This window comes from Acipenser ruthenus, chromosome 38 (genome assembly GCF_902713425.1).
Source record: "Acipenser ruthenus chromosome 38, fAciRut3.2 maternal haplotype, whole genome shotgun sequence".
Taxonomy (NCBI): Eukaryota; Metazoa; Chordata; class Actinopteri; order Acipenseriformes; family Acipenseridae; genus Acipenser; species Acipenser ruthenus.
Window position 1 is genome coordinate 1,529,902 of NC_081226.1, and position 25,028 is coordinate 1,554,929.

The 25,028-nt window shown below is 38.1% G+C and overlaps 3 protein-coding genes across 3 annotated transcripts; 1 reads left to right on the plus strand and 2 right to left on the minus strand.

Moving 5' to 3' along the window:
• Window positions 1-1,340: 1,340 nt before the first annotated feature.
• LOC117433644 (serine/threonine-protein phosphatase 2A 65 kDa regulatory subunit A alpha isoform) lies at window positions 1,341-13,801 on the plus strand. The gene is made up of 15 exons (XM_034917442.2): window positions 1,341-1,491; window positions 3,814-3,904; window positions 4,955-5,055; window positions 5,657-5,889; window positions 6,520-6,667; window positions 7,329-7,484; window positions 7,731-7,845; window positions 8,477-8,547; window positions 9,464-9,598; window positions 10,221-10,394; window positions 11,268-11,328; window positions 11,920-12,074; window positions 12,461-12,603; window positions 12,892-12,983; window positions 13,420-13,801. Exons 1-15 carry the CDS (start codon window positions 1,414-1,416, stop codon window positions 13,434-13,436), a joined length of 1,770 nt encoding a protein of 589 aa, XP_034773333.2. The 5' UTR covers window positions 1,341-1,413; the 3' UTR covers window positions 13,437-13,801.
• Window positions 10,843-17,536, minus strand: LOC117434267 (formyl peptide receptor 2-like). The gene is made up of 3 exons (XM_034917443.2): window positions 17,263-17,536; window positions 14,232-15,338; window positions 10,843-11,079 (listed from the first exon to the last, which is right to left on the minus strand). The coding sequence occupies exon 2, from the start codon at window positions 15,328-15,330 to the stop codon at window positions 14,236-14,238; it is 1,095 nt and encodes a 364-aa protein (XP_034773334.2). The 5' UTR covers window positions 15,331-15,338; window positions 17,263-17,536; the 3' UTR covers window positions 10,843-11,079; window positions 14,232-14,235.
• A 1,301-nt stretch (window positions 17,537-18,837) lies between these two features.
• LOC117434280 (chemerin-like receptor 1) lies at window positions 18,838-24,579 on the minus strand. Its single transcript, XM_034056927.3, has 2 exons — window positions 24,386-24,579; window positions 18,838-21,939 (listed from the first exon to the last, which is right to left on the minus strand). The coding sequence occupies exon 2, from the start codon at window positions 21,931-21,933 to the stop codon at window positions 20,893-20,895; it is 1,041 nt and encodes a 346-aa protein (XP_033912818.3). The 5' UTR covers window positions 21,934-21,939; window positions 24,386-24,579; the 3' UTR covers window positions 18,838-20,892.
• Window positions 24,580-25,028: the final 449 nt, after the last annotated feature.

Here is a 25,028-nt window from a genome sequence, read left to right on the forward strand (position 1 = left end):
TGCTAGGCGCTCTGGAAAAAGATTGCAACTATTTGCATTAGATTGCCAACTGTTATCAGGACATTTCACCTAACAAGACATTGAAAACAAAACCAATTTAAAGAGTATTTGCTTCACATTTGTATGATGTTTGCAATTATTCTGGTGGTTCTTTGTGCATGTATAGGTGTGTGTTAAGATGCTTTGAGGAGCCATTCATCAGTTCTAGTTGCTTGCCATAGACATGTTTGCTTGTTTGTGTTTCTTTCAAAACTGCACATTTCTTTCATTCAGGGACCTGTTTGCTTTTCCACAATTTTCTTTTATTTGCGGAGGAAGGATAAAAAAAGCTTTTTAAAAACAACAGGCTTACAGGACAATATCTCTTAAGCACTATTATTATTATTATTATTATTATTATTATTATTATTATTATTATTATTATTATTATTATTATTATTATTATTAATGAGTCATTTACCAGGCAATTGTATCCAAAGCTACTAACAAGAGACGAAGGGGTGAACTATGCATCACAATAGGATCTGGGTTTTATGTCTCATCAAACACTGTGTTTACACAGGCCCTTAATGGCAGCTGTATTTTAACTGACAGCGTACCACTGAGTTACGTATTAACATCTTTACTTCTGAAGCATGCATGACGACTGCTTCAGTGTGGCAGGGATGCGTAACCCAGGGATATAAAAGATGTGTGGTTGTGTGGTCAAGTGGTTAAAGAAAAGGGTTTGTAACCAGGAGGTCACTGGTTCAAATCCCACCTCGGCCACTGACTCATTGTGTGACCCTGAGCAAGTCACTTAACCTCCGTGTGCTCCGTCTTTCGGGTGAGACGTAATTGTAAGTAACTCTGCAGCTGATGCATAGTTCACACGCCCTAGTCTCTGTAAGTCGCCTTGGATAAAGGCGTCTGCTAAATAATAATAACACTATGTGCTTTTTCCATTAGCCTGCATTTGTGCATTTCTGAAAGAAGATTGTTATAACTTCTAGGCCTTATTATCAGGATATCTGTTCAACGTGCATTTCCTAGATCATTTCCTCTCAGGAGTGTGTCCTGCGTCAAAGCATGTACCTGAAAAAAAAATAAGGGAAAATACATTACTTACATAAATTAATTAATTAAATAAATAAATAGTGGCAGAGCGATTTCAAGTTGCAACAGCAGCCGTTTTTTTTTTTTTTAAATAAACTTAACCATCAGATGTTGATTCATTTCCACTGCAGCTTTTTAAAATGTATTTATTTATTTATTTAGTTAGTTTTTTAGGCATGCGTCACGCTTTACCGTGTGGATTGACAGGTTGGGTTTTGCCCAATATTCCTTGTGCTGTGCCAGGCACAGGCAGCCCCTGCTGGCCGGGAGTGGGAACCCCGTTTGCTCTCAACTTCAGTCTACCCAAGCACTCTGAAGATGGCGGCGGCAGACGGAGACGACTCTCTCTATCCCATCGCCGTGCTCATCGATGAGCTGCGCAACGAGGACGTGCAGGTCCGTCCTGACCCTTTTATTCACAATAATACAAATAAGACACTGGCACTCGGAGTGCCTCGAAATATCAAAGAGAAACAAAACTGCGCAAGAGACAAAGGGGAGGTGGCTGGAGTTGATTTGGTCAACGTTACTCACGCTATCAAAACTGTTATTTTTGTTTGAGAAAACTTCTGTATTTACGTGTATCGTAACATCAGAATATGTCAGTATGCAATACTCGAAATGGCCTGTCTGTATTAGGTTTATATCTGTTATCAATAATAATAATAATAATAATAATAATAATAATAATAATAATAAAAACAAAATAATAATAATGCGTTCTCTGAGTTTTTGAATGAAACAGGACTCTGTTGCAATGCAGGCAGATACTATACAGGGTTTGAAGAAATACGTTATTGGTGACAGTTTTAAGGTAATTCAGTTGTGTTTATTAACTAAAACCCACTGTCAGTATAACACTGGTAACGCGCTGACCTGTGAATAGGATTTTATTTTTAATTTAAAAAGTCATGACGCAGCGGTCTAACGTACTTTGCAGGGAAGATTGTTCTAGCAGGAACTGTGACGCATGTTATGTAAGTTGATGAAATTAAACTTGACCTGCGCTTACAGTAAACGATTGGTCTTTTACAGGTACACACCGAGTTAAACGCTCGCTTATCAATTATCTTCGTATCATCTAATCGAAAAATCAATAGTGGTGCACTTGTGTGTGTTGTAGTAAAAGCAGTCGAGGTCAGAATTGTGTTTATTTCAAAAATATTAATTGAATGTTGTTGTTTTTTTTGTTGTTTATTGTTATGCACTTTTTTTGTAATCAATTATAAATAATATTTTAGAAAAATGGTAGTTAAAACAAGATTTTATCGTCATTTGACAGCAACAACGAATGCTCCATTGGTAGCCCTTGTTGATAAGTATCAAAAATTATAACGTAGTAGTCATATGCTGTAATTAGCATTTTAACAGATATTTTAACGGTTTGCGATTACGTCACTGAATAGCCTATTAATTACTGTGGTACCCAAGATGTTAACCAAATACAGAACAACTGGGTCGGTACACATTGTGCCTGTTCTTTCCCCACTCAGACTCCATGCTCACTAAATATTATATTATATTATATATACAGGATGGTTAGAAAGTAAGTTTACCACATCAATGATATGGTGCGTTGATGTGGAAAACTTACTTATATAACCACCCTGTATATTATTATTATTATTATTATTATTATTATTATTATTATTATTATTAATGTTAATATTAATATATTACTAGAGAGATACATATCGTTACATTAAAGAAAAGTCTGTAATGTTAAAACTGTTAAGCCAACTTAAAAGGTGTAGTGACAAGCGCTGTGGGCTACGCTTAGAAAACCGACTTTTTATAAACACATTCAGCCTATAAACCTGCATTTTGGGTTAAAAATGCTTTTGTGTTTTTTTTGTTTTTTACAGATTTTATAGCGATACATTTGCGTTTCAGAAATCAGGGCTGTAAAACAACTACAGACTTGGTGTGCAAGGTTCAAATAGAAATGCACATGTTGAATTATTATTTGTACCATAATTGCATGCCTTAAATACCAGTGTGAAATAGCCTCTACACTACAAACCAGAGGAAGCTGGTTTTGGTTTGGGCCAAATTACCTCGATGGTTAATGTAGTTATATGACAGAGTAAAAGTGGAAAGTAAGTTTAGGAAACAAAAAATAATAGCAAAACAGCAAAGGGCTGTCATGCTAATGGAAATGGGCAGCAGTGTGGAATAGTGGTTAGAGCTCTGGACTCTTGACCGGAGGGTCGTGGGTTCAATCCCAGGTGGGGGACATTGCTGCTGTACCCTTGAGCAAGGTACTTTACCTAGATTGCTCCGGTAAAAACCCAACTGTATAAATGGGTAATTGTATGTAAAAATAATGTAATTGTATGTGAAAATAATGTGATATCTTGTAACAATTGTAAGTCGCCCTGGATAAGGGCGTCTGCTAAGAAATAAAATAATAATGGAAATATAATCTTATGGTTATTACACCTTTACTATTGCTGCATACTACAAATTGTTACCAATTTCTTTCGAAAACAAACAAAAAATATTGTTTTGATATTCTTATACACATGTCCTGGGTCATTATCAGCTATGCGAATAGTACAGCCCAAGTCCCTGCCGCTGTTTGTAAAGGACTACGTTCAGAGAATGCATTAATTTCATCTTCTGAGCAATCCTTTTAATGCACATCAAGAGAGTGAAATGTAAGAATAAAATTTTTTTTTGGTCGGCATGTGAAAGTCTTTTTTGTTTCCGTTTTAGCTGCGCCTGAACAGCATCAAGAAGCTGTCCACCATTGCGCTGGCTCTCGGAGTGGAGAGGACTCGCAGTGAACTGCTGCCCTTCCTAACAGGTCTCGCATTAACACGCTCCTTTAGAAAGCAGGGATTCCAGTCCTTCATTGTGTGTTCAGCTAGATACATTTTACTTGACCAGTTGTCAACTCATGACCCTCAAGCTGAGGGAACACAAAGCCACTTTGCTGTATCAAACCCCAAGCCTCTCCTGGTGTGCCACGCAGTGGCCTGAAACCTAGTCTCCCGAAACCGAGCTCCAAGCGGTTTCGTGTTCCCTCAGCTTTCGACTGAAGCTAGGGAAACTAAATCAATACAACCCATAATATGTTGTCATTCATTGTGTTGTGGCATCTTCTATTTTACGCAAGAAGAAAACACTTTTAACCTGTATTTATATCCTGATTATTCAATAGACCAGGAAACATGTTCATCATCTGAAGTCTAAAGCACTTTTCTGAAGGTCAGAGTATCCTGATTTGAAACCCAAGCCTCAAAATTTCACAGCCATATACAGCAGCATATAGAATATATTCTCATTAGTAAATGCAGTACAGTATGTGGTAAAGACAGTGGTGTTTTTTTTTAATGTTGAGATTGTATGTCTATCAGGGTTTAGCTTTGTCATTAAATTAACTTTATATACTTGCAGTCTACATTTTGAACTGCATTCTTTTTGCTGCAAATGATTGGAATCAATTTCATGATGAGCTATTTAGGTCCTATTTAAGACTCCTGCCATCATAACTACTTGCCCAGATTTGGTGTAACAGAAACAGAAATAACGCCATACGTTTTTCTTTATGTGTGCTAGATCAGGGGTGGCCAACCCTGGTCCTGGAGAGCCACGATGCTACAGGTTTTCTGTGTATCTTTACATCATCAATGGCTAAAGACCTGGATTTTTTTTTTCTTTAGTGTTGAATAATTAGTAAAATAATTGGTTCAATTAAGTAATTGAGAACGCAGATGGAACGAAAACCGGAAGACTCCGCGGCTCTCCAGGACCAGGATTGGCCACCCCAGTGCTAGATGCATCTGGGATGTATTTAGTTTATGCTGCAGTTTACTGGTTTTGTGATCATTGTATTCTAATTTTGACTCTGCAGACACAATCTATGATGAGGATGAGGTGTTGCTGGCACTTGCAGAGCAGCTTGGTACTTTCACCTGTTTGGTTGGAGGTCCAGAGTATGTGCACTGCTTACTGGTACGTACATTGACATCTGAAACAGACTAACTGTGTCGCTAATGTTGTCATAGGACAGGGTAAAGCAACTTTAGATGAATTTCAAACCCCCTAAATAAAATTTCAGGGTTGCATTTTTCTAATCTGGTAACTTAATTTAGATACGTTTTTCCTTTCTGATTTTTATTTATTTATTTATTTATTTATTTATTTATTTATTTAATATTTAATTTGTTTTGAAGATTTGGAGGTAAAACTTTTAAGGATCTAGCCCACGGGGTCGCCAGCCTTTTTTCTGCAAGAGAGCCAAACTGAATAGACATTTAGAGTGAGTGGTTTACAAAGAGTCAGTTGTTAACAGCAACTCAAACCCTACACGTGGTAAAACAGACTCCTAAGAATAGAAACACCAGTGAGAGCAGAGGGTAGGTGGACCTAAAAGAACAGAGAGGTAGACTGTGATGACTACGAGTCGAGCAATGGTACATTTTTGTGTATGGTACTAGTACAGTCTTAAACAAATAAAATCATATTTGACCATTCGAAGAGCCAGGTTTGGCTTGGGGGGGGAGTGCATAGGTTGACTGCCTTGTGATTTGCATTTTCAATGATCCGTCCTCAGCCCCCTCTGGAGAGTCTGGCCACAGTGGAGGAGACCGTGGTGAGAGACAAGGCGGTGGAGTCTCTGCGTTCCATCTCTCAGGAGCACTCCCCAGCTGACCTGGAGGCTCACTTCGTCCCACTTGTGAAGAGGTTGGCCAGCGGGGACTGGTTCACCTCACGCACCTCCGCATGTGGCCTCTTCAGTGTGTGCTACCCTCGCGTGTCCAGCGCGGTCAAGGCTGAGATCAGACAGTGAGTATGCAGCTCTGGATGTCACTCAAATGCATTTAATTAAACACCAACGCAGGCACACTTTATCTATCCCCTGTCCATGAGTGTCCAGCACTCATGGCTTACTTTACTATACTTGTGATAACTTTGACTTACAATAAATGTACATTTACAATGCAGCGAGAATAAAAACAGTTGGGGGGGCCTTCACTAGCATATGCAAAAGTACAGCACTGTCAGGGCACTGTCAGTTGGCTTGCTTATTATTTATGAGAAGTCTGTTATTATTATTATTGTTATTATTATTATTATTATTATTTATTTCTCAGCAGACGCCCTTATCCAGGGCGACTTACAAGATATCACATTCTTTTTTCACATACAATTACCCATTTATACAGTTGGGTTTTTACAGGAGCAATCTTGGTAAAGTACCTTGCTCAAGGGTACAGCAGCAGTGTCCCCCACCTGGGATTGAACCCACAACCCTCCGGTCAAGAGTCCAGAGCCCTAACCACTACTCCACACTGTATTAAGCTTGATATATCTCTTTAGCACTAACAATTCAAACCGTGTTAGTATGAAATGTGCCCCCCACCCCCATTATCAATGCAAGTTGATGTTTCCTTTTTCTGCTTGTGTGCTGCGCAGGCACTTCCGCAGCCTGTGCTCTGACGACACCCCCATGGTTAGACGAGCGGCCGCCTCCAAGCTGGGAGAGTTTGCCAAGGTTCTGGAGCTGGAGTACATCAAGAGTGAGATCATCCCCATGTTCTCCAACCTCGCCTCCGACGAGCAGGTCTGTGCACCTCGGCTCCTCCTCTTCCTTCGCCCTGTTGCCCCTTCATCTCCCCCCTATCTCCCCTTTCCGCTAGTTTGATTATTAACATATTGGCTACGTCTCCTTGGTTTACAGTTTTGATTGGTTGAGTTGTCGTCAATCAAATTCGGTGACCACCGAAGGCAAATGCTGTAACCCATTGAAAGAGGTGCCACTTTACCATACCCCGGTAATCTGTGACGCATGCATTAAACGATGCGAGAAACCTTTGAGCATATCCATCCAAAGAATTTAGAAACGCACTATCACTCCCAACTAAAGGTATTGGAAATAAATGTATTGATGCAATGTTTACCAACAATTATTTGTGATCACAGTGTACTTGGTATGATTTGGTCTTTTGCTCGTGCTTGCATTAAAAATATCCACCTCACACAAAAGCAAGGGACGAAGTGTTTGATCTGATATAGCAGTGGCACAAGCTGATGAATGCCCTTCTCTTTGCAACGAGTAATTCCAAGGTGACTTTAAAGGAATGAATTAAATTTTAAAGGAAAGCAGAATATCCTGTCTTTTAGCATGACTCCAAATGGACATGCATGACCCCGCAGTAGCAATGAAGTGGTTAAAATAATGAGCAGAGAGCTGACTGTCTTTCCTGTGTTTTGGTGTCTGTCAGGATTCAGTGCGTTTACTCGCAGTGGAAGCCTGTGTAAACATTGCTCAGCTTCTGCCTCAAGAAGACCTGGAATCCCTGGTGCTGCCAACACTACGGCAAGCCACAGAGGACAAATCCTGGCGTGTACGCTACATGGTGGCAGACAAGTTCACCGAGGTAAGTAAAATGAACTTTGAACTGATTAAAAGATTTAACTTTACTTAAGCAAATTGTTAATTGATTAATTAAAAAAAAAAAAACCAAAGCTACAGTTAATATCCTTAAAAAAAAACATGCAAAGAACAATCTTCAATGGGGGACTAGAGATCTGTGCTAATATAAAGTAAGAAAACAGATTGGAAAGCTTTGGTTAGTACTCCTTTTCCTAATGGTCAAAGCCTTTGCTATCCTCCCTCTCTACAGCTTCAGAAGGCAGTGGGTCCTGAAATCACAAAGACAGACCTAGTTCCGGCATTCCAGAACCTCATGAAGGACTGTGAGGCCGAAGTGCGAGCCGCTGCATCACACAAGGTCAAAGGTGAGGCTTTTATAATCACTGCACCTGTGTTGGGAAGAAAAATGACAAGAGAAGAGGTTTAATAGGGTAATTAATGTAGGCTTTCATTCTTTTCACCACTGTATGCTTGGGTTTGAAGTTTGCTGTAATATGAACTTGTCACTGTTTAGCCCCCAGTGGACATTCAGTTATGCACACCACAAAGTAAACGCCACATGCTTTTCTCGTGCAAACACTAATTAAATAAATGAAAAAATAAATAAATCAACCCGTGGCGGCCTAGATACAGCCTTGGTTTTAGTTGCTGTTTGCCTTAGACATTAGATTATGGAATCTATTTTTTGCAGTTTTTTCTGCGGTTTATTACGTATTTAAGTGCAATTTAACTCTACGGACTTTCAGAAGCACCATCTTTCTATTATGCCATCAAAAGCTTCCATACATTTAAACTTTGATGGGTCAGCTTTGTTTGCCACCAATAGCTTGTATATATAATGCCTGGAAACACCATCTTGATGTGGGCAAACTAGTATTTGGTAGCTGTGAGAGAACAAACAGGCTGAGCTAACCTTGTATTTAATTGTGGAAACATGTCCAATTTAAAAACTCATCTTGTATCTTTTTTTTTTGTTTGTTTTAATTTCTCTATCAGAGTTTTGTGAGAATTTGTCAGCAGACTGTCGGGAGAATGTGATCATGACACAGATCCTGCCCTGTGTGAAGGTTAGTGGACAGACACTTTGAATCTAATTGCATAAATACACACTGTAAGGTAAGTTTGCTGTAACCCACTTTACCTATCATTTTATTCCTGCCCAAAATATTTAAAAAAACACCCTCTTTTTTTTTTTTTTTTACCTTTTTGATCATTTAAGTGATGGTTACAGGTTCTTTTTGGACATACAGATTTTATTCCATGTATTGTAGGATTATTACATTTTACTCTTAAGCCTCTGATTTTTGTTTTTAAACATGGAACTCCGCGCCACTTTTATAATTGTTTCTTTTTTTTTTATTGTGTACAAGTCTACATATAATTTAAAATTCGTAAAAGTAATCTGTAGCGTGGTACTTCAAACATCTTCAAAAAGGGGTTGGAAAATTATTAAACCCCTGGCACTAGCAATTTCATCTGTTGCAGTACTTTCAGCTGCCCTGTAGGTGGTGCTCATTAATCAAATTGATAAATGAACAGGCATTCTCATTTCAAACTAGGCTCTTTACAGCACAGTAAACACAGCACAGCGCATACAGATGTACAATATTGCATGCAGAGCTTCAGAAAGGGAGGAGTGCACACCAATTCCCTTTGGGGTTTATGCAATATAGACAATATAGAGACAGTACACTTTTTGTTGTGTCGATTCTCACAGTCAAGTTCCATTACACTGTTAAAAATGAACCATTTCATTGCCGTATTGTTTTAACCTTAGCCATATCAGTGGTAAAGATGATGTATTTGTTTTTGACACACAGCTGTATGCCCCATTTGTTTTAACTTCCCACCGTATGTGTCAGATTTTACATGCTGTGGACATCAGCATACGACACCTGAAGTGGGATTTTTTTTTCTTCTGTCCTTGGCAGAGGATGCATATTCCTGATGCACCGGTAACTTGTTCTTTATCTGTCTCATCAGGAGTTGGTATCGGATGCAAATCAGCACGTGAAGTCAGCCCTGGCCTCTGTGATCATGGGTCTGTCTCCTATCCTGGGCAAAGACAACACCGTGGAGCACCTCCTGCCACTGTTCCTTGCACAGCTCAAGGATGAGGTGAAGCATTCAAACCATCTCGGTTTCCACCAGTTACCTTAGAAATGTTGATGTACTTGACTTATTTTCCTATATGTTTTGCAGCCAATTTTACGATTGGCAAGTATTAAATTCATGGATGAATGTGTAAAAAAAAAGATTGACTTGTTAATTGTCAAGATAATCTAACAATAGATTGTCTTGTTATCCCCATTGATGGGAATATAGTAGAGGTGTCTGCACTGACTGCATGTACAGTATGCACACGTCACAATTTTACATACTGTATGTCTCAAACTTGCTTTGAACACTCATTCACACACATTATTGAAAGTGTATTTTCGCATGTACAGCTGTGGCCAAAAGTTTAGCATCACCTAGAATTTTAGGATTGAGAAATAATGTAGATCTTCTATTTAACATCATGTAATCAAAGAAATTACAAAATGATATTGCAAAAGTATTATTCAGCAGGTTTCATGCGGCTTTATGAAGCAAAATTAGTTCATTCTTTAGGGTGATGCAAAACATTTGGCCGTAGCTGTACATATGGTCAGTTATGGTCACAGTGATCTACTTTTTTGTGAATGGCAGGGGATGTACGTTACTAATAATCTTCCTTGTTCTGCCCCCTTGTACGCAGTGCCCAGAGGTGAGGCTCAACATAATCTCCAACCTGGACTGTGTGAATGAGGTGATTGGGATCAGACAGTTGTCCCAGTCCCTGTTGCCTGCTATAGTGGAGTTGGCTGAGGATGCCAAGTGGAGGGTTCGTCTGGCCATCATCGAGTACATGCCACTGCTGGCGGGACAGCTGGTGAGAATACATTGAAGACCCTGCTTTCTGTCTGCCCCAGTCACACTGGTTTTGGTAGATTTGTTTCTGTGCATATATATATATATATATATATCTATATATATATATATATATATATATTTTTTTTTATTTTTTTTTTTTTTTCTTCAAGCAGTTGGTGGTAATCTGTTACATTAAACTGACTCTGTTTTGTCTTATTTTACAGCTAATTTCTGTAGCATTATAAGGAGTTAATAAATTAAGGTTTTTAATTGTTTATTCAAATCCAAGTTAAATTAACTATAATAACATTTGGTTTTACCGTAAGACTTAAAATAATAATGAAATACTCATGTTTCGATCTGTGGTTTATTCCATCTATTGTAGATTTACCAATTTTTTTTTTTTTTTTTAATTACAGAACATTTCAACAGGAATCAAATCATATGTACTTTAGTTGGGGGGGAAAAAAAAAAAAAAAATCAGTTACACAGATTTCACTAACAAGTAGATACTGTGTCAAAACCTTTCCAAAGCTATCGATTGTCACCCAGTCTTATGGGAACCAGTCCATTGGTAAAGCTTGATCCTGCACTGTAACTGTTTCAACAACACCTGAAGCACAGGACTTCACACTGTGCCTTCAGATTTGTCTGTTCAGAGCGATGTTTGGGAGCTTTGTGTGCAGAAAGCAAAGCCCTTTTGCCTGTAACACAAGAAAGAAATGACTAGGAAAAGTGAAGTGCACCGTTGGGGAAGTGAAAATAAAGTTTGGAAAACAAAAAGATCCAACAGATAAATTAGTAAGAATGTTGCTTATACAATAGACTGTAATGCAAAAACATGTGTTCCTAGTAAAACATCAACTGGCCTAAACTGCTTGTTTTTCTGTAGGGTGTTGAGTTCTTTGACGAGAAGCTGAATTCCCTCTGCATGGCTTGGTTAGTGGACCACGGTGGGTATTATTCAGAGTTTGTGATCCATTTCATTCTCTCTATAGACTGAAATTAAATTTCCAAGCTGTTGTTATACAGCAATGGCCAAACGTTATGCATCACATAGAATTTTTGGATTGACACATAATTTAAAAACAAAAAAAAAAACATGAACATAACTTAGATCTTTTATTTAACATCATGTAATCAAACAAACTACAAAATGATATTGCAAAAGTCTACCTTAACCGTAACAGTAGTACAGTATTTCATGTTAGATGTCAGATTTTTTGTTAAGTTCAGGGTGATTAGAAAGTACGTTTACCATATCACTGCACCATATGCAGGTACAGATTTCAAGTAAAATGAGTTAATTCTGTTGGGTGATGCAAAACTTTTGGCATTAGTTAGTACAATTTAAAACATTAAATAAAATCCTCTAAGCTAAACAAAATGTAATACAATTAAACCTTAAAGAATAAAGAGCTTAAATATTTATACAAAAATAAATTACTAGCCGTAAAATAGAGATGTAATATAATATAATATAATATAAGATAATGCGTTGTATGAATGATTAATTATTTGTTTTGATTTGCTTGTTCGTGTAGTTTACGCTATTCGGGAGGCAGCTACAAATAACCTGAAGAAGTTGGTGGAGAAGTTTGGAAAGGACTGGGCTCAGGCTACCATCATCCCAAAAGTGCTGGTCATGTCGAACGACCCCAATTATCTGCACAGGATGACCACTTTGTTTTGCATTAATGTGAGATCCTTACAGGGTTTTTGGAATCTATATCCCATAACTTCGAACATGAAATAATCTAAGAAACAAATTGAAAACAGGGTCAGTGCCATTCATCTTCGAGTCCCCTCTTCTTAGGCCACATGTGAAATGAGTTTGGCGGTCTCTATGTTATTTACATCACAAAACAAACATACAATTTAGCCCACGGGCAGTCTCTGCTTGAATTGAGACCCAGGACTGCATACAGCATCACTGCAGACCCAAATCATTTAAAATTGGATTCCCGCAATGAAAACTTTGGGAAACACTGGCCTTCACTTTTGATGATGGGAGGTGGATTTTAGAAAAATAAAATTGCTTCATGCAGCAGTGTTTAACCCTTGCCTGTTTTTTTTGTTGTCCAGGTTTTGTCTGATGTGTGCGGGCAGGAAATCACCACGAAGCACATGCTGCCTACAGTGATCCGCATGGCAGGGGATGCTGTGGCTAACGTCCGCTTCAACGTTGCCAAGTCTTTACAGAAAATAGGACCCATTCTTGACAACAGGTAAGCCAGTTTTGAGAAGAGTAATGCAATATTCAGGTATATGGTGAAAGTCAAAAAATGGTTGTAATACTGTTCTTAATTGTATGTGAAAAGATACTGATATAGTAAGTATGTATTACATATGGTTGAAATTCTAGTAGTTCATTAGACTATTGACAGAGACAGTGAGTCCACCACTGTATTTATTCCATCAGCAATCTCAGGAAGTCTTGAAAAGTCTTGATGTGACAGGAGATGTATCAGGAGATGTGCATCTTATCTATGATAATATATTTTTCTTTCTTTTAGCACTTTGCAAAATGAAGTAAAACCAGTGTTAGAAAAGTTAACCCAAGACCAGGATGTGGATGTGAAATATTTTGCACAGGAAGCACTAACTGGTAAGCAAATGAGAAGAAATACATTTATATCAAAGGCGTGCAATGCACAAAGCCAGATACTGATCTATGTTTGATATTCCACTGTACATACTGCACGTTAGTAAATTGAAAAGATGACTGATATAGTAATTATGAATACAGTATGGTTGGACTATTCTTAAAATAGATCCCTAAAAGTAGTGATAGCAGTAGTGTTTACATTTAATGTTGCTGATAATGTAAGATTTACTTTAAAGATTTACATTAAAGAAGAAATGCATCATATCTATAATAAGATCTAAAGTAGCTTTGTCAGAGCAGTCAGGCAGTATTGAATCTGGCAGGGTTTCTGTAAGTTCACACACACCTGATTTTCAAAACTTAAAAAACAAACACAAAAAGGATATCATTTAATTTTCTCATGGTTTTTTTTTTCTTTTTTTTTTTTCCTTTTCAGTTTTGGCCCTGGCTTGAGGACCCTCCTCTATCATGTTCTTATTGACTGCTCAATTTTAGTTTCTTGTAGTGTTCATATGACCATTTGTTCCAGTAACACTAAGCCCCCCTCTTACTCCCCACCTCCCTCACCACCAGTTTAAGAATCTAAGCTGCTGGGCTGCACTGCGTTCTGTTTTCCTGCATGAACCCCAGAGCTCTACCAGAGTCTCCTCTAACTCTGTTCAGTGGCATATCTAACTATATACTCTTACCTGCAGCCAACAACAGTCCCACAACCCTTGTAACCCTCCCCCTCTGTGACTGATGCCAACACCGCCGCTGCTATCTCTGTATAATGTAATAAAAGCTTTGTGCTCTTTATAAAGTGTTTTGCGCTCTTTTCCATGAGTTTGGGGTTTTATTATTTGTATGCCTTTGTTTTGTCTTTCTATGAACATGCTATGGTGTACCAAGAAGGCAAAGGTAACCAAAAAGTGTTGTTTGAAATATATACAGTGGTGACACACTTTCCTTGTCTTGGGATAGCTGTTTCATCAACAGTGTTGCTGTATACATGCACTCATTATTTATTTATTTTTTTTGGACAATCTGGGGCACTCACGCACATGCTGTAGTGAGGAGTAGAGATTGTATTCTGCAGTAACAGCAGAGTAAACGTATAGCAAGATCATATATGACCTAAGGAACAAAAACTTTTCTAACCTCCAAAATAGGAATGAATTAAAGACTGGAGTAAATGCTCTGAAAATATGGCCCTAAGTATCGAAATTGTGTTAAAATGTGTAATGTAGGCAAGAAAATGTTACTCACCTTTTTAAAATTGTAGGTTGTCTTTACAAGAAGTGCCTATTTTATAGCGGTCCTGTTGCCAGAATCCTGTTTGAAACGGTCGTCGTTGACTGGTATATTTATTTAATTGAACGCTCACTTTGGATGATTGACTGTCACTTGATTTCTCAGAGTCCTCACTGAATGCATTTTTTAAGACAGACAACAAGGAGCAGGGGAAGTTTCGCCTGCTGCAGAAACCCACAAAAAAGTAGAGAATAGGGTTTAGGCAGCTATTGAAGTAGGCCAAGCTGGCTGCCAGACGGTATCCTAGAAGGAGGTGACATTTAGGCAAAGTGCTTCTTTTGAGGAAGGTGAAAATATGGTACGGGAGCCAGCAGATGAAAAAGGCCACCACGGTAATCAGGATGATCTTAAACATGCGGGATGTTTTGGCCCAGTTCTTGCCTTTAACCTTCCAGCCGATGGTCACGTAGCTAACCGTGATTACCACAAAAGGGACCACAAACCCAACAATGAACCGAACGATGTATAAAATGAGAACCTCTCTTGATTTGTAGTTGATATCTCCATTGCCGAAAGTGTAGGTGCATTTGGTCTGGTTGTTCTTGATGTCGAAAAATACATCTGTGAAGATCATATAGGGCGAGCTGAGCAGGATGGCAGCAGCCCACACCACTGAAATAGCAACAGAGGAAGTTTTCACTGTCCGGTGCTTTTTGCAGAAAACCGGATAATTCACCAACACACAGCGGTCAATGCTAATTACCATGAGGATAAAGACGCTGGAGAACATGTTTAGATACTTGACAAAATAGGTTAGCCTGCAAACCATTCTGCCAAACGGCCACTGATACTGCATCATCTCTCTCACCACTGAAAAAATACGCATGGCTACAAAAATGAAGTCTGCGATTGCCAGATTCAGAAACCATACAGTGCTGATGGTCTTAGTCATCTTGAAACCAGTGATCCAGATGACCACTCCGTTGCCGACAACCCCCAGCAGGAAGATGATGCTGTAGAGAGTGGCCGCAGTGATGTACATGCTTTCCTTTAACTGGAGATCAGTGCAGCTGGAATTACTAGACCCAGAGGTTCGGCGATTGGCATTTTCCATTCTTTTCTCTAAAAAACACAGGAAGAAATATATATATATTTTTTTTTTAGAGTGGCACCAAAAACATACCCAGACATTCAGTTGTATGCAGCACGTGGATTGAAATCATTGAGCAGTTCCCCTTTCCACCACAGCCAAACTTTGGTGCTCTGCCCTTTCTCAACCATTATAATTAAGTCCTAAATCCTAGATTCTGAAAGCTACTTAATCTAAGTCCCCATTAGTGTTACTGTTTTCTGAGAGGGGAGGGGAGGGAACAACTACAGACTACTCACAAATTTCTAAATGAAATGCATGAGTAGTAATCTGAATTGGGCATATTTTTACGATCTAAAAAATGATGACTTTTTTTTTTTTTTTTTTTTGGAGTAAATAGCTTTGAAGATCTACCCCCAATGAGTTGATATAACCCCTGTTTTATTTTTAAGAATGTATAATAATTCTTGGTTAACAAATGACTAACAGGAAACATTAAACTACTGTATGTTTTCACTTCAACATGTGTCCAAAACATTGAGCAAAAACAGGAAAATTAGGTCATGATTGTTGTCAAGCACTGTCCCTACAATGCAGCTGTTAACACATAGTTTCAATCCAATACAGACGGCACATCAAATTGAACTGTTTCAGCAGTATCTTGTATTTATTACAGCATTGGATTCGGTGATGTAAACATCATTGCCGAACCTCCCAAACCATTCTTTAATTTCGTTTATTCAGTTTATTTCCGCATTTTCACCACAATAACTATAAAATCATTCAGAACCAGTTTCAAACCTAGTACCTAAATTAAAGCAACTCTTGTCTGCCGCATTCATTATATTGTGTCGTTAATCGGGCATCTCAGCGCACCACAGATACGTCGTAAATACATTAAAAAAAAAAAAAAAACATTTTAGCTGTAGTGTAAACCCACGTCCACACAATGATTGTCAACTTTGAGTTGCTGTTATCAGTCAAAATGTTCTGGCTCATGAGTAGTTTAATGTTTCTAAGCATCCACAATACTTAACCGCTCCACTCTGTCTGAGCTGAGACTAATCAGCACCCTGGCTGCAATTGAGTGGGAGCCCTTCAAATGTCACTTAACTGCCTTGTTACATTTTCATTGCTATTTCATGGAGTTTTTATTGGATTGTTATTGCTCCAAAATGGACTTACTACCTTTTTTTTTTTTTTTTTTTTTAACGGGCAAACTCATATTAAAGCTTTTAGCTGCAACTGGAAAATGGTTGATGGTTCTCTGTCCTACAGCAGATAAAAATCCCCATCACTACACCACCAAGTTGCACTGTATTTTGCAGGCCCTGCTACTATTATGATTTCCGGTAAACTTTTGCGATATCATTTTGTAGTTTCTTTGATTACACGATGTTAAATAAAATATCAAAATTATGTTTATATATATATATATATGGGCAGCTGGCTCTTTGAGCTAATATATATATATATATATATATTATATAAAAACGTTTGGCCGTAGCTTTAGGCTATGCTATTTAGATTATACTGATGACCACAAAGTAATTGCAAATAAAACATTTTCTCTTTCGCCATGTTCAGTGTAGCAAGGATGTTCAGCACATAGTGAGACAGACGGACACAATCTACATCCTTTAAATCAGGACCCTAAAAACAACATAAGACAAATTGCAAGCCCCAACATTAAAGGTCTAAGTTTGAAAAGTATTTAGAGTAAATCCTTTGAGAATAAAGCTCAGTGGCAACAGTAGTCCCTGTTACTGCAGTTTTGACCAGTCTTATATGGATATGTTGGTCATTTAATAAGTAAAATAAATTATAAATATCACAAAGCTCATTTGTATTAAAACAGATGTGTATATTTGTATGTTTTATTCATTGTCTGACATAAAGATGACTAGAAATTATACAAAAAAAAAAAGAAAAAAGATTTCTTATTATAAAACTTACCTGTAAAATACTGTATTCTTCACTGCGATCTACAGGAACTGCTGTGTACTACTGAACTGAAAAGAAAGATGTTTTGCTTTAATACCCCCTTCTAGTGCACAGCTAAGAGAAGAGTAAATTACAATTATCTCCGATTAAACCTAGACATGTTTTTAATAAGAGGAAGTTTAGTTTCTGGTTGGACTTAAGCAATAACCCTAGATTACCACATGCGAAGACAATTTTAAAGGCGTTACAGTATAAAACCTTCTCAGTTCAGTCCTAATTCAGAGGCCCCTTGAAAAGTATACACATTCTTTAAATGATTGAATGCTATTTTAGTGTATAGAGTCCCATAGTAAGCTATAATTACAAATCCTATGTTATCGTATGTTAAATTGCAAAAGAATCATGGGTAATTTATTTTTGGTATTTACTAACACTGTAGGATCCAAAAAGACATACTCCAAAACCCTTACTTTAGTCTTTAATTAAGTCATATTTTTTTAAAGGAGACAATATCTTTAAAATAATAGGAGTTATGTGTTTGATCTCTGCCAAAATGTACGGCACAAGTTGGAAAAGCCAAATTGAACGTGCTAGCGACTGTCTTGCTCAGAAGTGTGAAAGGAAATCTTCATTGGGAGTTGACAGATCTTTACAATGTAGGCCTACTACCCAATAAGGAAGAGTTTTGTAAAATGCATAACAGTTGGCAACCCTAACTGTAACCACTGAGGGGTATTTAATCTACTGCACACGATTAGGGACTGCATAAATCTTTTGTGTATAGTGTTGTGTCTGAAAGCATTGAAACACAAGCAACGGTGGACAAGGACAAAGAACTAGATGCTTTGCTAATAAAAGGGTACGAAAAAATGATTTTAAAGTCAGACACTCCTTTAAGTACACAGTAATTACAAAATGGGGTTGGGTGGGGTGGAGAGATAATGATTAAGGTCTTGTTTCAAGCTTTGCTAGCTCAACCAGGCAAGCAATGGTGTGCTTAACAACAAAGAGTACATGCAAACAATTTCACAGAAGTGGTTGTTTCATACTATAGATAAACAACAAAACATTCGTATCAGAAAAGTTAATTTCTTTCCTGGCTCCGAATATGAATTTTCTCGAAACAGACATCCTTTGTTTTTGTTCTGTATCGTCAGCTGATTGGTGTTTTTTTTTTCTTCATTTTTCTCCTTGGGAGCCCCTATTTATACCCAGTCTGAGCGTTCAAAGTTTGTTTGTTGCTACCTGCATCCTTCACCCTGCCACAGTTCTCTGCTATTTAATTTCCAGCAACAGTACTCCGAAAGGCCTGCTTTAAAGCATGTACTATTTTAGAGCTACAATATATACTACAATAACTACAATATACTGTATATTGGCTGTATAATGCTTTTTATAACGGGCCGTTTGTCATGTATTTAAATTATCAGCTTGTAACTTCGAAAAACACTCCTTAAATAGTGTATGCTATAACTGATATATAATCAGGTACATCTGTGCTATTTTTATGATGCATTCCTTAATACAGGGATGTTTTCACAAACTGTACTTCTTCTTGTCAGTTAAGTCAAGATTTACAGGGCCATTAAATAGTTCCTGCTGTACGGGACTGATAATAATGAAATTATTTACTGTCAAAAAACAGAAGTGACCTTTTAAAAACAAACCTTACCCCTGCAGGTGTATTGTGTCCTGTTGTTCCGGAGAAAGAAAAACTCTTGATGCAAAGAACTGGCTTCCTGTCCCATCAAATGCAAGTTGAGGAAAAGAAGTGCTGAATGATTGTTTCATATTTAAACTGTTGTTTTCCTATGCAAGAATTTCATCTATTTGTTAAACAAATGATTAAACTCGAGATATACAATGATTAGCGGCACATTTTTGTCACACCCAGAATTTTGAACAAACCTGTTTTCTTTTATTTATTTAGGTAATAGTTTACAGTTTCGGTACAGCAGTAAAAATGTCAGCGCTCCGGATGAGAGGAAAATTCTGTTCCAATCGGGTTGTAAAACACTCAATACGGAAGTTGATTGCCATTGATTGGTGTTCAGTTGTAAAGGTGAGGGAAGGACATGAACATATTTATTTAATACCTGCAAATAAAATCTTATTAAAGGCAATTATGAGTACAAGTATCGGTACGCCCCTATTAAACATTTAATGTTTTATATTTAGGAGGCTGTGTGGTCCAGTGGTTAAAGAAAGGGGCTAGTAATCAGGAGGCTTGTAACCAGGAGGTCCCTGGTTCAAATCCCACCTCAGCCACTGACTTATTGTGTGACCCTGAGCAAGTCACTTAACCTCCTTGTGCTCCGTCTTTTGGGTGAGACGTAGTTGTAAGTGACTCTGCAGCTGATGCATAGTTCACACACCCTAGTCTGTAAGTCGCCTTGGATAAAGGCGTCTGCTAAATAAACAAATAATAATAATAATTTTTGTCCTGCAGCTAAATTTAAATGGACACCCAAAATGATTTTTTTTGTAAAATTTTATTTAACAACACGTTTCAGTGGTCACATGTGGTAGCAAAGCAATGTGGTATTTCTTTTTCACAAAGTATGCCAGTCGTGCAATTACTGTACAATACTGTATGCAGTACATCAGAAGACAAACACAAATACAACTTGAATATTCAAGTGCATGTCATCTGATGTACTGTACCCTGATCATTAATCAGCTATGGAATTAAATTCTTATTATTATTTGTTTATTCAGCAGATGGCAAATATACGCAGTGTACGCAGTATACTTTATCCAAGGCGACTTACAGAGACTAGGGTGTGTGAACTATGCATCAGCTGCAGAGTCACTTACAACTACGTCTCACCCGTAAGACGGAGCACAAGGAGGTTAAGTGACTTGCTCAGGGTCACACAGTGAGTCACTGGCTGAGGTGGGATTTGAACCGGGGACTTCCTGGTTCCAAGCCCTTTTTTTAACCACTGGACTACACAGCCTCCTATCAAACTTGGTAGACTCAACCAGAAATCCATGCAGCTAATCATAATTTATTTGTGGCTAGCAGATTACATCTAGTCTAGCTGAAGAGTTATCAGTTTGAGTCATGACTTTTTCATTCATGCGATTAATAAAGTAGTTATCAGGAGAGACCTGGACGCAGAGCATTAGACCAATGCCAGGCCATGTGAGAACTTCAAAACTCCTGTTTTATTCAGACTACCAACTCAGCTACTTCTTTACAATGACTTTATGCCAGTTAACCTTAGAGGTCATTAAAAACATTTTTTTTTTTTAAATGAAACAAAAATGAACACAAACAATTTATGTAAGTGCAGCAAAGGTCAAATAAAATACATCCATACCAATCTCTACGTTTACAACATTCCATGAAACGCCACAATAATCCTTAGCAAAGTCTGGATTTTCTCACGTCCCGATCCATTGTGAATAAATACTTACTAAAATAAACGTGGGTTTAACAGTAACATTTATTTAGAAAGTTGAAAATAAAGGACTTGGGTGTTTAGGCTGTTATTTTAACTAAAAAATGAAATCAGAAAATTACAGCGATCTGCTACTGTGAGGTAGTGCCGTCTAATGAAGCTTCCTCATTGGTGAAGGACTGGACCTTTCAAAGGGTGGGAAACTTGCTTGGCAACAGTAGAGCAATGTCAACAATTATTCTTTACTAGTGAATGTACCAGTCATTTTACGTAGCGTCAGACGCAGACTCTCAGAACTTAAGTTCAGTTTTATCTGGTTTGGTTCATCAGCAAAAACACTCTTGAGGGCTGAAAGTAGAGATACTCCCCCCCTTTCCCTGAAACTGTAGCCCACAAAAAGGTACATAAGAGGGTTGAGGCAGCTATTAAGGTAGGCTATGCTGGTGGATATCCTGTACCCAACTTTGAGAAACTGTTTCGGGAGGTTGGTAGTCTTCAAAAAGTTAAAGACATGGTAGGGCATCCAGCACACAAAGAAGGTGACGATGGTAGCCACAATGATTATGAAGGGCCGGTTTGAATTGGACCAGTTTCTGTCTTTGATCTTCAAGCAAATGATCACGTAGCAGGTGGTTATGACCACAAAGGGTACTAGAAATCCAAAGGTGAAACGAGTAACATACAAAGCCAGATTGATTCTCCTTTTATCATCCGAGTCATCGAGGAAGCTGAAGTCGCATCTGGTCTTGTTGTGATCTCTTGAATCCATCACCGCATCTCTCAGAAATATATAAGGCACACTGAAGAAGGTTGCAATGATCCACACAACTATGGTGATGATGGAGGCCTTTCTAGTGGACCGGTTGTTTCTCGACCAAACAGGATGGACGACCAAAACATAGCGGTCAATGCTGATAGTTGTCAGGATGAAGACACTGGCGTACATGTTGAGGTACTTAACAAAGCCGTTGACCTTGCAAAGAGTTGAGCCAAAGGGCCAATGGGACCTCATCGCTTCCCTCACCACTGCAAAAGGCCGTAGGGCAGCAAAGATGAAATCGGCGATGGCCAGGTTGAGAAACCAGATGGAGTTGACTGTTCGGGACATCTTGAAACCAGTTATCCAGATGACCAGGCCATTTCCGGTGGTGCCCAGCAGGAAGATGAGGGTGTACACAACAGCGGCTACGATGTGCATCACTTCCTCTGCTTGAGAAGAGCCGTTGGATTCCCTTTTGAGGTGGGATGAGGAGCTTGAGGGCGCAGGATCTTCCATTCTTTCCTGAAACAAAAAAGTACTAATATTATCCAGAAGGGCTGGTATGCAGCAATGTGCATGATGACCTGAACTAAATTATTAAAGTTACAGTGCAAGAATCCTGTTACTGGTCCCGTTTCGGAGTGAGTTAAACCCTGTTCCTCTCATCCCAAATCAGCTTTCTCAGGACTGGGGAAACATATCCCTGGATTAAGGATATGTTTCCACCAACATTGGAGGAAACTTTTTTTCTTTTTTTTTTTTTTAGTGTGCAACCACATGGTTTCTACTGTAGCTAGATTTAAAGCAAAGTTTTTTTTTCATATTAGCCATAGTGATGAGCTTTTGATGTGGGGGGGGGGGGGGGGAGAGAGAGAGAGAGAGAGAGAGAGAGAGAGAGAGAGAGAGAGAGAGAGAGAGAGAGAGAGAGAGAGAGAGAGAGAGAGCAGGGTATTCTTGAATGTGAAATGTTACAAATTGTGTGATTGAGTGTTTAAAGGTATGGATAAACACCAACATTATAAGAAAATGATAAAAACATGCTGTGTTACTGCTGCCACTGTCTACTCAGACCTTCACACGTACGAACCAAAGGAGTGAAATTAGGAAATTAAGCAATCATGACTGCACACAAAAACAGTGTGTGTAAATCTTTTTGCACGATATATGTAAGCACACAATTGTGTCAGAAAAGGGTTAGGGTTATATCATGAAAAAAAGATGTACAAATTGGGTACATTGTAATTATGCATAAGCACAGTACACGTGTATTTACTAAGTAACTACTGTGTATATTCACAGTGATTAGAGACACAATGTAAAGTGTTACCGAATAGCGTGGTCTCTTATAGTATTAAATCATAATCTCACTTGCATTGAAAGCTCAGCTTGCCCACCCAGAAGCAGTTTCAGACCATAAGGTCAATATGACCTTTACAAGATTTCTACTCTGTATCTAAATGTTTTCCAGCACGCTGTTGTCACAATGGCCAGATCTCAAAGTTATTTCATTTCCCAAGCCTATAAAACAGTCATGCTACAGCTAAAGCAGCATGACGGTGTCATATTTTAATAACACCAACAAATTAGGACAAGTGACCTGAGTACATAATGGCCTTCAGTCTTTAGAACACTATGTACCTCCATGTGTTAACAAAAGGCAATCAGATGTGGTAGGACAATATTTAGCACAGTGTTTCTGTTTGTGTTGGTTCGCTAACCAAGTCAGGCACGGTTGCTCATACTTTATATGCCATGGGCCCCTGGTAAGTGCCTCATGAGGAATCATTTACAAGCTTCTGAAATAAAAGGTACTGCCATTTAAAGATTCAAGTTGTCTGTCCGGTCAATCCGCACCTGTTTTGTTTGGTGTACTGGCACTTTTTAATTAGGCTTGGTGGTCCAGTGGTTAAAGAAAGGGGCTTGTTACCAGGAGGTTCCCAGTTCAACCCCAGCTCAGCCACTGACTGTGTGTGTGACCCTGAGCAAGTCGCTTAACCTCCATGTGCTCCGTGGATGAGATGTATTGTAAGTAATTTTGCAGCAGCAGTTGTGATGCATAGTTCACCCCTTGGTCTCTGTAAGTCACTTTGGATAAAAAGCGTCTGCTTAATTAATAATAATAATTAGGCAGTGTAGCACAACACTAAATAATAAGAACAAATGCTTACAGTAAGTGTTGTTTGTCTTGCCACCAGATAGTAAACATGATATACTGTCACCTGCCTTGGACTAATGTTCCCAGACACCTCATTAAACAGAATCAGCACTACCAGTGTATCAATAAACAACTAGAGCAGAATCACTGCAAGCAATGTGTGAAAAAAATGCATATCCAAAATAAACAGCAACTGTATTTGATCATATTGCAGTTAAAGTAATTGAAGCTAACAAAATAGTCACAATTGAATGCTTAAATTGACTTTAATGTACTTAAATTAACCTTGATACTTAATTAACATTCAATAACTATATATATATATATATATATATATATATATATATATATATATATATATATATATATATATATATATAGACACACACACACACATACATTCACTAGGTTAGTCCAAAATATTACATTTAATCAAGAAAGGTCTTGACCATAATAACTCACATCCATTCAGTATAGATTTTTTAACTGTTCAAGCTTTTTCCACACTTGATTTTCCAATGCTTGATTAGACTCAGAACTGACTGGGTGGGATGCTTGTATATTTCTATCTATCTGTCTATCTATCTTACAGCAGAGGTTTGCATAGCTACCCACAAACTAAATGTCAGCTCAGCATTTCCCAGGATGTCCATGTATTTTTTTAACCTGGGTACCTGATTTTGCACCAGCGCATCCTCTAATAAACATAAAATAATAATAAAAAAAAACATCTCATCTTAACCTGGCCATTGCCACCAACTTTTCGCAAGCTCTTAATTTACAGACAAGAAAAGACAATCAAAGTTACTGCACCTTTGTCCTGACGTCAAACCTTTCATTGAATCCAACTGCCTTGAGTGAAGAAAAGTGTTTTCCTGCAAACTTTTTTCTTTTCCTCCAGACCCAGTTACAATGTTTGCTGTGCACACATGGTTTGATAAAGCAGACGTGTTGTGTACATAAGCTCACCTAGCCTTTAATGCTCACAAAGGGACTGGTTCAGGATTTATTCCTTTACTAGTTGCTAGGATCAGTGGCTGCTTGTTAGTTTTAAAAGGGCAGGGCTTATAAATCCACACACAATCACATTGGCTGCCTTGTACTACTGGGGTAAGAAGTAATCAACATTGATTTTTATGAGGTAATGGCATGTTATCAACATTATAATGCAAACTGTAGCATTTTAAATGTTTGTTTTTCTTGTGTTTTTTTAAGTAGCATATCATACATATAATGACATATTTAGGGCCATTTCACATATTAGCAGTTTACAAATTAACTCAATGACTTAACTCCCTTTTGAAATTCAGAACTGATTTTGTGTTCAATAACCAAATTCTAAACCAAACAACCTTTGGTTAACTTGCTTTCTCACAGCACAAATCTGAGCAAGTAACCAAATGGACTAAGTACACACTCAGTGAAGATTGCTTACACAAAGTTCTCCACAGGGAAT